This window comes from Urocitellus parryii, chromosome 11, assembly GCF_045843805.1.
Source record: "Urocitellus parryii isolate mUroPar1 chromosome 11, mUroPar1.hap1, whole genome shotgun sequence".
Lineage (NCBI taxonomy): Eukaryota > Metazoa > Chordata > Mammalia > Rodentia > Sciuridae > Urocitellus > Urocitellus parryii.
In genome coordinates, this window is record NC_135541.1 from 46,526,840 (window position 1) to 46,542,780 (window position 15,941).

Consider the following 15,941-nt stretch of genomic DNA (forward strand, 5'->3'; position numbering starts at 1 on the left):
GATTGGATGAGAAGAGGCCAACCTTCCACCACAGTTAGACTTTCCCTGAGTCCTGTTGCTGGGCAACCGATTTGCTTCCTCCGGCTCAGCGGACACCTTGTCACACCTGGGAAGCCTAAACCACAACTTGCTGGGACTGTCTTATCCCCACTCTCCTCATTGCCACTTCAAGAGCCAACAACCCGGGTGGTCCCAGTTGCTCATCCAAATTTGTGTTGGGAGGGTGGGTTGGCGCTGCAGTAACACGCCGCTGATGAGTGAGACCCCAATTTCCCTTCTGGAAGTCTTCCTCTAGAGGAGTCAGAATAGGAAAAGAAAAGTCATTGTTATATCCCAAACTAAGAAACCGTTTATCTTGGGAATGTTCTGGGATTCTAGAAAGCGAGTGACCTCTGAGACCTAACTGAATGTAGATGGATGATCCAAAACCTCAGACAGGAGGCTCAGAGTAAACCTGAGGAGTTCGCAGTCTATCTGTGAACAGTGGCAGATCCTCTGCTGCGTTATCATGTACAGCAGAGCTTACATCTTGCTGGAAAGAGACTTAAAAGAGTTGAACCAGAACAATTTTGTGGTAAGTACTGGGGATGTGGAGGGATTTGTTTTTTCACTGGTTAATGATTTTTAAAAAGCAGTTTAATCCGTGTTTATTCTATAAATCATAATTTAATTAAACCTAATTTGCCACTATGATATTATTATTTACCAAAACTATTTCATAATACTATTTCTTAAAGATAATTATGGCTAACAATTTTAAGCATATTGTGCTAAGTAATTTATTGTGGATTTAAGCCCTGAGTATTAGAATCTATCAAGTGGTAAGTAACTAGTAGGTTCAGGGTTATGCTCATTAATTACAATACTATAAAATAAGCAGTATTTAATTTTACCTACCAGAACCTAAGTTTTTAAAAGATTCCAAAATGATTTGGCCCAATCTGATTCTAAACACCTTACTCTTACCCTTGTGTTCTAGTACTTACTGTCTAATGCATTTTTACCAGCATAACACACCAATACGTTTCTCTTATAATTTTATCTCAGAGGAATGCAATATCTTTGCCCTACTTTGCCACCAATGAATTGTTGGAATGGGTGTTGGCCCAATTTATGAAGAACGTGAAGTGGATGATAAGAGGAAAGAGGTGTGCTTAAGAAAAAGTCTAGAAAGAAAGTCATTCTTAGAAGGAAGATACAGAATGCTACCAACAGTTGCACTGTTATTTCCAGTTCAGTGTGATCTGTTTTCACCATGCTATAAAAGTAAAAAGCCCTCACTGAAGATATTAGGAACAGTTTATCAATAAACATCCCAGAGGCATAGACTTAGATTTCATATTGTTTCTGCTCATTGTGAACTTTCTGGTTCTCTAGCAAAGAGAACTCAATGAAGGGATATATAAACACAGATAATATAGATAAGAGAGAAGGGCTGGGCTGGGGTTGTGGCTCAGTGGTGGAGTGCTTGCCTAGTACAGTGAGGCAGTGAGGCAGTGGTTTCCATACTTAGTACCATATAAAAAATAAAATAAAGGTTAAAAAAGTGCAAAGCAAAAATCATAAAGAGAGAGAGAGAGAGAGAGAGAGATGCTGTTCATCCAGGCAAGCACCTAACAAACATGTTTGTTCAGAAATATTTATTGAATTATTTAAGTGTATTCCTCAACATAATTGATTGGTAGGTTTTCTATTAAACACATTCTGGGCTCTTCATTGGAACAATACTTCAAGTAGAGGAAAAAATGTTTTTATATATAATTGTAATATTGGACTTTTTCTTAAAGAAAACATTCCTACTTTATGCCTTCCGTATAGCATCCATATATCTTTAAAAAGCTTTGAAGAAACATGGGCTTTCTAACTATTTCATACTTTTCTAATTTGAATCTTAAATTGGCTATTGACACAGACACTGTATAAGACACGAACACCAATCTTGATCTTCTAGTTTCCCTTGTGATTTTTAATTTTACTATTGCATAAGTTCCCTAGAATCTACCTTAACTTCAATGCAATAAGGCATATAAAACATCCCCAGATCAACCGATAAATAAACTTGTCAACCAATAAATAAATAAATAAAAACTTTTAGAGTTTTTGGAATTCAGTATAACCTGGCATCTGATTTTCAAAACTGCAATTAATAATCTTTTGTCTGCTTCTGTATTGTTTTTTTAAAGGGTATTACTGCTTTTCCTATAACTGATGATATGCTGAAATGGCAAGCTGAAATTGAAGGTCTACAGAATTCAAGTTTGCATGGTTTGTGTTTTCAAAATCTGCTTTAAAATTTTTTATATCATGAATAGTCTGTATCCTTTGTGTGTGTGTGTGTGTGTATATATATATATATATATATATATGCATACATACATATATAGTTATATTAATTTTCTGAAATTCTTTATATGTTTGAATTATACCAATTCACTAGAATTCTAAAATATTCACATTATTTGCAATATAGAAATGGTTTTGCTATTTTTAAACATAGATTGAAATTCTAGATTTTTTTTTCCTTTATGCCAGATCTTTTTATTTTGATGCTGAACATTGAACCCAGGGCCTCCTTCATGCTATGCAAGTATTCTAACACTGAGCCACACCCTCAGTCCCAATGTTATCACATTTTTAAAAAGCAAACACAATAAAGCATATTAATTAAGAATATCTTCTAATGGTCTTACAGAAGATCAGAGAATATCTATTAAAATTCCTATTGACTTTCAAAATCCCAGTTTCTTCTCATTTTACCCACTATGATTTCCCCCTAAATTTCCATAACAAATTCTTAAGAAGACTGACTGGATCACTGTAAACTTTAATGACCATGTGTTCTTTCAATCATGAGTTAGCAAGACAGATTCCTTGAGTGAGGCAAGGGAGATAAGCTGATAATTACAGTAAAATATAATTTGTGCTACTAAGAATTTTGAACAGAATGCCTAAGAGGGAGTGATTGGTGAATTATGCCTGGGAAAATCAGGAAAGTCTTTCCAAAGAAGTGTCATTTGAGTTGAATCCTGAAGAATGTTTAAGAGTTTGTCAGGTTCAGAAGAGGGAAAGAAATTCAGGCAATCAGCACAGCAAAGCTGCAATTGAAAGCAAGAAAGGGTGCAGCAGGTTCTGGTGACTTTAGCTTTAGGGGAACAGAGGTGGTGGATACAAAGGACTGATGGGAAAGAGGCTGCAAACTAGCACCATTAGGTTGTGAAAAATGTTATAATACCCAAGGGGGTCTATGCACCAAGAAGCAATTTACTTAAGCAAACCATCAGGAGAGACTCCAATGTTAATCAGATTGGAGTTCACGCGCACAAAGTGGCACTTCAATAAAATCGTTTATTTCTACATCATAGGATTTGTTTTACAACTGACAATAGAATTTACATCGGAGTACAACCTTGCCCCTCCAGTTGTGAAATTTACAACAATTCCTTTTCATCCAAATGGTAAGGACTAAACTGAGATTTTTTTTTTTTAATTATCAGGGGCTCTGTATCTATATTACTTATTCTTTATTAATGTTTAATATAATTATGTTTCTTTTTAATAACTTGAATATGATTATGTGTTTGTTGGGGAAACTGTGAAATTGAAGAAAAAAATTATGATCACCTCGAATCCTAATGCAAAGAGATATTACTTTTAATATGTTGCCGAATTTACTTTCTTTTTTATGTATATATATTTTTTCTACATAGTTGAGGTATTATATATAGTTTTGAATCCAAGGATGCCAAACTTATACATGCAGAGGACCTACTGTAACCTAAATGTCCCTTATTACAGGAATTCTTAAGTGAAAAATCCCTTGTGATATCTTTTACCTTTAAACAAATCAAGGAAGATCTATGAAAGCTAGAATCTTGTTCATTGTAATATCCCTAGAATCTTCCTTGTTTGGTACATAGGTGCTCAATATTTTTGATAAATATTTATGTCTGGAAATATATTAACAGTTCACTGTTACATAAAAAACCATTTTGAACAACAAAATGTAAAATATAATTACATTTAATAAATACACACACGTGTGCATATGTGTATGTGTATGTAGCTTTTATGGACCAACTGGTAATAACAGAAAAGTGGAATTGGTAGACAGGGGAACATTTGTATTTTACTTTATATTCTCTTATGTACTTTACCCCCCAGTACATTATTATTATTTTTGTAATTAAAATCTATTTTTGAAATTCATAATGTAAAATTGTGCCATATTTGGTTTAATATTTAGGACATTAATGGGTTAAATTTAATAGGATGTATTCTTATCCCCTAGGCCTCACTCCTCACATGGAGTAGAGGGAATTTCTGTCTCTAGAAGGGAAAAATATGGGAAAGCCTATGATTGTTTTTTCCTCCCCTACTCTTCCCAAGAGAAGTCACTTACCTGTCTGCGGAGGTGAGGGAAGGAATTGATCACCTGTGTCCCAGCACTTTCCCAACACTCTTTCTTTCCAACTATCCTGACCTTGGAATGGGTACAGTCTGTTCCTCCAAGCAGGAAACTTAAGCAGGCTGTTAGTTTGGTGGGTAAGTTCAAATCAGAGAGACTTTTCTGGAGCCAATTAAAGCCATTGATCAAGTGTATCTTCCATTTCAGTCTCACATATAGCAAAGCTGATGTTAACTTCCTTCTTTTAACATCTTGGTCTGTTTCTTACTTTTATGTGAACTTAAGAAAAGAGGAAGGTTATATATTAGACCTCCAGTCCAGAAAGATAGTTATGTATAGTTTTATATATTTATATAATTTATATAATTATTTTATATTTTATATAATATATATATGCAAATTGTCTTTCAATGTAATCTGCATTCCCACCAGGAAATGTATATCAAGTTCTATTTAGCACCGTTCAGTTCTGAGCATAGAAACTTTGGAGAAATTTTTTTGCCTAATTGATAAGAATCTTGCTATTATTCTTTAAATTATTATTATTATTTTCTTTACATTGTTGGCATTCAACCAATGTGTCATACATGCTAGATTGCTATTACTCTAATAAACACTTCTTTGAATACTTGTGAAGTAAACAATTTTTTCACTTTTGTGATTATATTTCTAATTTGATGACTTATCTAACATAATTTATAATATCATCATTAGGTCATAGATGTTGCAAATATTCCTAATTTGTCACTAATATTAATTTTGTTCATGCTGTTTTCTTTTTACATCTAAGATTAAACTTTTTTTATGTAATCAGATCTATTAATTTTGTTATTTGTGGTTTTTGCCATTATCTTTAAGTTTAATGAGCTTTTGGCAAAACAAAATCTAGTAATTATTTTAATTTTGTTCTAGTTATTCTATACTTTCATTTTTCATATTTGGCTCTATTCTATTTTTTTTCTTTAAACACTGAATTAGTTAATTAGCTGTGTGAGGACATAAGTCAATGTTTGGTATCTTTCCAATCTAATATAACAGAATGGAGGGAAGTTCCATCCCATCCAACATGTGGATTTCATTTCTGTTCTAGGCATTTTGATATTTATAAGTTTCAAAGGATAATATTATTATATATCAACATCAATGTATTATTTTAATACAGTAGACCCATACACTGGTCAGCCCTGTATAGATTTTTTGGACAACCCCAAGATGTGGAATACAGGCTATACATTGAGCAGTATCTTACTTGCCCTACAGGTAAGAATCGATTTATTATAATGCTTTCTTTAATACCCCATTTATTCAAAACACAAGGATCAAAATGTACAATGAATATTTTAATGTTTAAAGGATTTGAGAAAGCTTATGTAAATCAACATTCTATATCTAGACACAAAGTGGAACTTAAGTTATAAAGATTTTTATTTTAATTTGAAATTGTAGTTAAGGGCCTTTACAACCAGAGAATACACATTTTATAATAGAAGAAAATAATGGTTTGGATGGTTTCAATTGTGGAAATATAGTCTTAGGTTTTATTTTGGCTCTTAACTTTATTTCCTAATACAAAACAGGCCTTTTAAATCTTTCCTCATTCATGAACCTTGCCTTCTTCAGAAGAGGTGAATCACATGACTATAACTTAAAATGCTTTATTTTATCCTGTGTTCTGACAGTGCTGGCTAGTTTCTCTTATAAATGTTCATATCAAACCCAGCAAATAATTAAACCAGGAATTATCTCCTCTCCTCATATAGGAGCCTGTTTCCCAAGTGCCACCACCTTTATGCCCTGGACCCATGGTCCATAGAATCATACCTCTGTCTTATGTTATTCCTGACCCTTAAAAGCCCTCCTCTCTCATCTGATGCTAAAATTATTTCCATGACATTTGTTTTGACTACTTGGATCAGGCTTAGCGCTATTCTATCTAGGGACTTACTTATCATTAATAATATCTGGAGATAAACTATTAACTTTTGATTATCTGAAATACTTGGAGAACAAAGGAGTTTGACTTAATTGAATTTTCTCAACAGAATTATAATACAAATCCCATTTCTCCTGCTTATTTTTTTAAATGAGTAAAATAATAGTTAATTTTCCTATCTAGTCATCTTAGTACACTGAATGAATAAAGTGTAATCTTTTAAAAAGATTTCATGTCCAATTCAATCATTATTTTATTCTACAAATATGTATTAAGCCTCTACTTGTATGAGGCTGATTCTGGGAAAAGAGACATCTGAGCAAAAATGTCAAGGAACTGAGTGAATGTGCTATTCAGGTATCTGGGGTTGAACTTTTGGACCCCTTTAAACTGAGATATATTCCTTTCTCTTCCATCTGAAATACAGTCTGTCATAAGAATAATAAAGTTGAATGTTCCCAAAATGTAATGAGTGATGGAAAACGGGAATGAACTGGTGAAAATTTTGAATTGAAGAATAATGTAATGGAAGGAAAATTGGTGTTCTAAGATTGCTTGCCTTCAAATCCTGTTTTTTCTACTTGATATCCTTGCACTGTTGGATAAGTTTGTCTCTCCATACCTCAATTTCTTTATCCACAAGAAAGGTGGTTATTTGGGCTGGGGCTGTAGCTCAATGGCAGAGCACTAGCATTGTGTGAGGCACTGGGTTCGATCCTCAGCACCACATAAAATAAATAAATAAAATAAAGGCATGCTGGGGCTGGGGATGTGGCTCAATCGGTAGCGCGCTCGCCTGGCATGCGTGCGGCCCGGATTCGATCCTCAGCACCACATACCAACAAAGATGTTGTGTCCGCTGAGAACTAAAATAAATAAATAAATATTAAAAAAATAAAAAAATAAAAAAAAATAAAGGCATGCCATCCATATATAATTAAGAAAACATTAAAATAAATAAATAAATAAAGGCAGTTATTAGTAGCTACATCATGTGACTTGTGAGGTTAAATTAATGAGTACGTGAAAATAATTGGAACTGTGCCTACTCCAAGAGCACAAGAGGTGATAGTAAATATCATGATTATTTTTACTATTAAACAGTCAAGCAAAGTGACCACAGGGTGTTGCCAAATATATCCAGAAAAACCAGTAGATAATACAGTTACTCATCTTTTTTTTAATATATTCATAAAACAAGTATGTCACATCACAGAGGATTGATAATGTAAAGGGAAAGAAAACAAAATCACTGATCATCATAAAGGAAAATCCTAGCTCTATTGTTATTAGTTTTTCTCCCCTGGGAAGTTTTTTTAAATTTGAGATTACCACATAACCAATTTAAAGGTTAAATCTTTTTTTTTTTTTCCTTTTTTTGCCATTTTAGCAGGATGTTTGATTTATACATTTTAAAATACACTTATATACCCGTTCTTAAAAATCATTAAATATACATAATAGCTTGTGTATACATGAGGTGAATAGGTCTTGGGCCTAGTGGTTAATAAGCAGACTACTGAATAAACTTTTCCAGCTGTGCTTCTCTGAGTAAGATTAGCTCTCCAGCCAAAGACCAAAAGTTTGCTCTTTGAAGAGAAGTTTCATCTGCTTCCCACCCACTTTGAAAGGTATGTTGAGAGCCACAGCCAAAGGGGTGCCAGCAAACTTGCAGCTGCCAGCAAACTTCCTGCTGCCAGTTGATGATTGGCTCACAGTAGCCCCAGCAAACTTCTTGCTGCCAACTGATTGGCTCCTCTGCCGGTGATGCTCATTGGGCTGTTTCCCCGCCCTTTCAGACCAGGAAGCTGCTCATTGGGGGACTTTTTTTGGCTCCCCCCCCCCCCGCGCCCCCCCCCCCAGAATCAGCCTGAAGAGCAGGAGGAGGGGGGGCGGTGAGAGTCTTGTGGGAAGCCCGTGGTGGCAGTTGGGCTCTGAGGGAATTCCTCAAGAGCTCCTGTCGTGTGGTGTGTGTGTTCTAAAAATAAAGTTCCTTTCTGCTTGATAAGTGGCTCCTGAATTGTGCCCAGCCAGACTGCGGCAAAGGTATATTACGATCTACACTGAATCCTTATTTTGGTGATTTAATATTCTTGGAAATATGGCTTAAATGTGTTTTCTAAACAGGAAAACTCAAGTAACGGCAGACAATGCTAGTTGCTTTGGAAATCACAGATGTCAAATGATTGCTTTCATTAGTGAAAGATTGCCATAATTTCCATAACTTTTAAGCCACCATGATTGACTTTGTTCTGCATCTACAAATAAGTATTATATGAGTAATGCATAATTTGTAGTAGTTTTAATTATATTTTATTATAGAGTTTGCATGTCACATAATGTTCAAAATACTGAATTATTGAATAAATACTTGCAGTTTGAGGTAAGATAATTTTGAGGTGCCAGATAAACAAATCATGGTCTAGCAGAACTATTCGTTTCTAATTCCCACTGATCTCATTTGGTCGAGGGCACAGATACTGCAGTAAGCAAAATGTTTAAAGAGTTCCCCCTGAGACTGCCATCCTCCAGTTATTCAAACACTAGACTAAGTATTACTGTGAAAGCACTTGCAGAGGGAATTATGGTTACTAATCAGCTGATATGATAATAGGAAAGTTGTCCTGGATTATGCAGATGGACCAAAGTAATCATGAGCCCTCAGCAATAGAAGAAGGCAGAAGAGTCAAAGAAAGTCAGTGGAAGGAGAGGGGATGTGGGCAAAGGGAATGTAAGAGAGATTCCAAGCAAAAGAAAATTTGTCATTCCATTGTGTTCTCAGGTCCTCAGAGTTCACTGCAGAGACTGGAGATAGGTCTCTAGGAGCTGAGGGTGGCTCCCAGGTAACAGCCAGTAAAAATAAATAAAATCCAGAAAGGAACTGAATTCATTTCACCCTCTGAGTGAGCTTGGAAGAGATTCTTCCCAGAATCATCTGATAAGAAGCCCAGCAATCACTTTGATTTCAATCTTGTTAAATCCAAAGTGAAACCAGCCCAGCCAGAAATGTGAGATAATAAATTTGTGCTGTTTTAAAGCTGCTAAATTTGTGGTAACTATTACAGCAACAATAGAAAACTACTAGCGATATGGTCTGAACCATGACCTGGAGGGATATTGACGTGTGAGCAAGCACAAATGTGCTTGTTTATCCATGTATCTAATGTGATCTTGTGTTAAAATGTGTTAACCCATGTACAGAGATGTTTCAGTATTCCTTATGTTTATTTCCATTTACACATAAATCCAATTTAAATTTATACGATAGAAAGAAATGTTATAGGAAAGAACTTTTAACTCGCTCTGATCCTAGTTTAAACCAAGATAGATCAAGAGTTTCTTCAGAGTACAGATTCTGTTGTGCTATCTTTATATTGATCTTTAGGTCTATACAGATATGCTTGTTCAGAGCTGTATGTATTTGTCTGTCTTTTTGTGCAGAGAAAAAGTTTACTTTAAAAACTCACATACATTGTGTGTTTTCTTTGAGGTTATGCTTTCTTACCCAGTGCTGGAAAACCCAGTGAACATGCAAGCGGCCCAAATGCTGATTAAAGATGAATATATGTATAGAAAAATAATTCGAAAGCTCTTCCAGGAACCATTACAACGTAAGGAAGACTTGTTATTTGGCAACTATCATTTATACAATAAGCATTTATAGGGAATAAATGATCTAACAAATAATTGTTTTATAAGGGAATATTTGAATATTATAGAGGGGCCTATTTACTCCATTTTCAGTAATGAAATGATACTAAGATCTCTTCTAATTTTTTGTCTAGCTAATCAGTGATCCTTTTTAAAAAAAATCAGTGTCTTTACATGTTATAGAAGCAGATTCTTCCCAGAATCATCTGATAAGGTCATAAGAATGGATGGTGTCTACCCATCATAATATGATATCTTTTTACTCATATCTGTAATGGATATTTCCCAGACTTTACCTGCAGTACCCTAGATGTTATTCAAGTGAGAGTACTTTCCTCTTGATTAACAAAACACTCAGCATTTTCTTCTGGAGCGTTCCCTCCCAGGTATTCCTTCTAATAGGCTCGTGGAATTGACACCTGAAGCTCTCCAAAATCTGCTTGAATGTCCAGTTTTTTTCTGATACCCTGGTATCCTCCCTGTGACCCTTGACTTTGGCTCTGTTGCTCCTGTGCTTTCTTTCTAGTTAGCAGAACCCAGAGGGCTTTCCCCACAGGTGAGAACTGTTCTTCCCTTTGAATCTCTGTCCCTCCTCCTAGTAAGTAGGGCACAACTACTTTGCATAGCAGCTAGTATCATTACCTCCCCAGCCACTGGGCTTTGACCTTTACTGGTGTTTTCTCTCTCTTATTTCTATTGTCTCTTTTCCAGTCCCATTCTAAGACTCCCATCCCTGCCCCTAGTCCATTAGCTAGGTCTGCACAATTGTGACCAAGTTCAACTCCTTCTCTTCTATAGGAATTTTGGGTCTGATGCAAATTAAACAGTATCGATCAGGCATCTTTCCCAGTATCTCCAAATATGTCTTGGTTTTCTCAGAATTTTTCAAACATTCCCTGACATTTTTTAGTTTGATCCGTACACAGAGAGCAGTACTGCTTCACACGGACCACATTTCTGAATCTACCAGTATTCTGTAACATTCACTGCTGTATCCTCTGGAGAATAGTACTGGCTTTCAGTAAATATCTGTGGGATGAATAAAGAAATGATATATACCACATAACCTTCCACTGAGGCCGATAGTGCTAGCATTACAAAGAAACATTCTATATAACAAAGTTATATCAATATTTCTGGTGAGTGACTGTTTTCAAAACTGGTTCTAAAGAATTTTCTGCAATAAATGATTTTGCACAATAGATTTTGGGTTTTCCCTGCAGAAAGAAAAGAGAAGATACCTGATGGAGGTCAGTCCTTTCTTTTGTCCTCCACAGGTAGACATCAGCCTTTATGTCTTTCAGTTCTCCAACTTTGCCAGCACACCTTCCAGAAAAGCTGCTCACATTACCACACTGCCCAGGAGATGAGTGACAAACCAAATAGTTTGGAAGCTTTCACTTAATTATGTATGTTGGTAAAATGTATGGAAATACAATAGAGTATTTAAGTATCAACTTGCCTGCCATCTTGGCTGGGCCAGGAATGGTAGTATGGGGTGCCAGGAAGAGAAAATTGTCCACAGCTTCATAGAGAAAGAGTGTCCTAATATAGTAGAAACAGTGGCTACGCATCAGGAATGAGGAAGTGGCAGACACTTGTTCACTCTAAATTAGATAGTAGTATGTCTATGTTGAAAACTGCATCCCATAAGAATTAATTACTTTAACCTCTGGGGAAATGGTCTACTGGAATATTAGTAGAATCCTTTCTCATGTTACATATTTAAAATATCAGTACAGAGATCTAGGGAAAGCATAGGAAGAACTATTGTCACAGTTTTAAATGACACAAAACTGGAACAGATAGTTAATTGTGTAAACAAGAAACAAGATGCAGCTAATTGTGTCATCCTGATAGTCATTAATTATAGAGTAGAACTCTATCCTGAGAGCCTCGTGTAGTGTCTGACACGAGTTATTGCATAAAAATTTTGTAGAATGAGTGAGAAAAAAAAAAAGGCATGAACTTAGATCCAGATTTTACTTCATCATTTATTTAGTACTTTCAAACACATGTAATCATCTGATCCTCACAGTCTCTACCTCAGTGAGGAATCCAAGGATGACTTGATTAACCTAAGGCTACATAGAGCAAGCTGCAGAGTCAGGGCTTTAGCCTGGGCCTTCCCACTTTCCTGTTGCTTCCAAGTTTAATGGAACAAATGTAAAATCACTCATTTAGGGTCAAAAAAAATTAAAATTTGCAAGTACAGATGGAAGACTGACTTGATAGAAGAACTTAATTCTATGAAAAAGTTCTTGTGGGTAGATATTTGCTTAATGTAAACCAGTAGTAGAAAAGTATCCTCTTACTAAGTATTTGTGACATAATCATTTTATCCTACTTTGATTTGGTGGTCCTTATGTAGATTACTTATATGCTCAATTATAACATCATGGTTTTTGCTGCTGAAGAAAATGTGTATGTTAAGCCAATGGAAGAAAGAAAATCAAAGGCAATGATAAAAGCTGTTTTCAAATTTTTGAAGAGAAATACAGAAAAAGAGATTTCTTCTTTGTTGCTCCGAAAACTGAAGTAGGACTACATTGAAGTTAGAAGTCTGTCATATTTCCTATCCCTTCTAAATTGTAATCACTGAAGTCCAGAATTTACAGGTTTGGCCCAGCCCCATGTCAAAATATATCTGGAATACAATGGGGATTTTTTTTTCCCCTCATAATCAAGTATCTGGAATAAATTGTATTATCCTAAGCTAAGTTTGGTATTTGATATGCAGATGCAAATGCCTCTCATTCCCCAAACTCTTTCCTGGCATCTGCATAGCTAGTTAGGTCTTTGCCTTGACAAGAAGATACTAAGCTCTGAGCTCAGACCCAGTGGGTGGTGGCCCAGTGACCTTCCCATGTTCTGATAGCCTCATTTCCTTTAGTCATATCCTTGTCTCCCTTAGAGTGTTCATATACCCCTAACTACCTGGCATAGTCCTGGTGCAATGATTTCTAGTACTCCTTTTTCCTTGCAGTATGCACTTTGCACAATAAGTTATATAGCCAGTTGGGTGCCTAACTGATCTTTCCTAGAAGTAAATGCCATTATAGTTGCCGATCCTTAATGGTAAATTCCATCAGCTCCCAGCTAGCTGAACATGAAGAAGAATTCTCTTAACAATTCAAGTAACTTAAAATAGTGGGCAAGGTCAGATCGACAGATCCCCTATCACTAATGCTTTTCTTCTATAAACATAAGGTTTAAAGAATTTTAAAAATCTTTGGTTGAAGGAAAATATGAGGGTAAACTGAATAATGGTAGCTAAACCTGAGATTTTTTTTTCTTAGCCAGGTATATTCCTATAGCTTTTGACAAATAAAGAAAATCATCTTAATAAGTTTAAGACACTTGTCTAAGTAACCTGTAAGCTTTTGATAAATAAAGAAAATCATCTTAATAAGTTTCAGACACTTGTCTAAGTAACCTGTAATGCAATAACTAGCAGATGAGTCAATACTAGGATAAAGGGAATTATAGAAATATTATGGAGAATATAATGCTTTAATTTACATTAAACTTTTAAGAACCTAATAATTATGCAAATAAATTCTGTTCTGCTTATGGCTAGGAAAACGTTGTGATGAGCATTTGATTCTTTTCCAGCTCAAACTCCAAATTATTTCACTATTTTTTTAAAATCTTTTTTTTTAAAGAGAGAGTGTGTGAGAGAGAGAGAATTTTTTTAATATTTATTTTTTAGTTATCGGCGGACACAACATCTTTGTATGTGGTGCTGAGGATTGAACCCGGGCCGCACGCATGCCAGACAAGCGCACTACCGCTTGAGCCACATCCCCAGCCCCCCTTAAAATCTTCTTAACAACAAGGCAATTTTAAAGAAAATTGCCTCTACAAATGAGGCAAGTAATGTCTCATAAGGTTTTAGTTCTGGGTTTTTTTGTTGTTGTTTTTTTGTTTTTGTTTTGATTTTTAGAATGAGTACATATAATTTTTTTGTTCTTGGTGTTAGATGTAGGAATGTCCAGAGAAATCCTATCCACCTGGATGTCCAGAGAAAAGAAACAGTCCAATAGCACTGCTCTCTCAATAAAGAACATGAGTCTTAACACTCTCGTTCAGAACCAATGATTACAGTAGTTTTACAAATGTCCTGTTACTTACAGCTATCATGAGATACAGAAAACCTGTTTTTAACAGGGTGGTAGCATATGGGTCTATTTGCTGTGACTATATACTTCTACACACTTCTTTTTCCCTGTTTGTATTTTAGTGCACCAGATAGACCAGGAACATTTTAGCAAAGTCTCTATAGCTAAAAATGTTAAATATCTATTTTCTATCAAAGAAGTATATGTTTATAGCTTTGAAGAACATATAATAGGAATCGATTCTTCTGAAAGAAAGCGAACCTCAGAAGCTCACATCTTTTATCCTTGAGTGCTGCCCCCCAGAGGCAGTGACTGCTCAGCACAATTGTTCCAGCACTGACCACTACATTTCTAGGCTTACTCTGTGCTAATATTTCTGAAGATTTCAATTTTAGATATTATTTATAGATGTGGTCTTATGAAATAGAAAGATTTGTCTATTATGTTGCCATTCTCTCCCACATTTCTTCTCTTCCTCCTAAAATAATTTGGTTACATTAATATGACTAAATATTCATCACAAATAAGCCATGAATGAAGCTCTTTCTTTTATTTTACACATGGTTTGATTTTTCATTCTCTGTTTTTTACAAATCTTCCCTCTATTCTTCCCCTAAACTTTCTAACCAAGATGTGAAAAGGCTCCCAGGGATTCAATCAATGTTGGATCTGTTCCACTTTCCCCACTCCCTTCCTGGAATATCTCATCCTCTTTTAATTCCAAATTGGCAGTTTTCCGGCAGGTGTGCTGGAATGTTCCTTTTGTCTGCCTTCTGGGTTGGAGATCTTGTTCAATGCCTCATTTTCCTTTGGTTGGTGTGTTCCTTCATTTTCTCGGAGGACACTCTTCAGGAACTTCCTGCTACACAAGGTCTAAATATAATTTTCCATTATTTTCTGTGATTATTCTACTCTTATATGCTCATGGTTTGGCTGCCTTTTAGTTTGGAAATAACTTTCTTTCAAAAATATAGAAACACTATTCTCTTTTACTTTCTAGGGTTCCTTTTGTTAAATCTGATGTTATTCAGTTGTCCAGTTCTTCACACATAATTCTTGATTTCTGGAAGCTTTTAAAATCTTTTATTACCAGTGATTGAAAATTTCTTGACAATGTTACTTAGTTGTATTTTTTGCTATTCCCCCCTCCCCTTCCATTCACTGTACAGGGCATTTGATAAGCTATTGACATATCAAAATATTATCTTTCAGTTCCAGAAAGTTATCTTGTAATTCCTTGCCCCCCCCCAATTTTCTCTTTTGTCTCCTCTTATAGCTTCTATGATTGGGACATTAGATCTATTGATCTGATTCTTTAGTTCTTAAAATTGTTAGCGCAAAATGACAGAGCCAGGTGCAAACTTCACAGAGCAGCACAGCCTTTGTTCAGCAGAGGAGTCACGCCTCTGGTGGACCCACTTTCCTGATAGAAAATGAGCAACTGGCCAAGGGGGGAGTCTGTGCTTATATAGGTCACACTGAGACTTAATTATCGACAAAGCGTGTCAGTTTGGGCACTCAGGAAACATATTTGTGAGAATTTGCCCATTCATATGATGAACATATCATGAATGGTCTATTTATTTTTTAAATTAATTAATTAATTAATTTTACTGTAGAATGCATTTTGACATATAGTACACAAATGGAGACCAACTTCTTATTCCTCTGGCTGTACATGGTCAGAGTCACTCCACTAGTGTAATCATACATGTATATGATTACATGTAACAATGTCTGTCTCTTTCTACTGTCCTTCCCATCCCCTCAATCCCACCTCTCCCCTCACTCCCCTCTACACAAACCAAAGTTCCTTCAATCTTCCCTACTC

At 35.4% G+C, this 15,941-nt stretch overlaps 1 protein-coding gene across 1 annotated transcript in view; it reads left to right on the forward strand.

Annotated features, from left to right (window-relative positions):
• Positions 1-508: 508 nt before the first annotated feature.
• Positions 509-15,941, forward strand: part of Ube2u (ubiquitin conjugating enzyme E2 U) — a 32,944-nt gene continuing 17,511 nt past the window's right edge. Inside the window, exons 1-5 of the mRNA XM_026408727.2 lie at positions 509-574; positions 2,184-2,265; positions 3,363-3,455; positions 5,568-5,665; positions 9,829-9,949. Of these exons, the coding sequence (XP_026264512.2) occupies positions 509-574; positions 2,184-2,265; positions 3,363-3,455; positions 5,568-5,665; positions 9,829-9,949 (460 nt within the window). The remainder of the gene's footprint in view (positions 575-2,183; positions 2,266-3,362; positions 3,456-5,567; positions 5,666-9,828; positions 9,950-15,941) is intronic.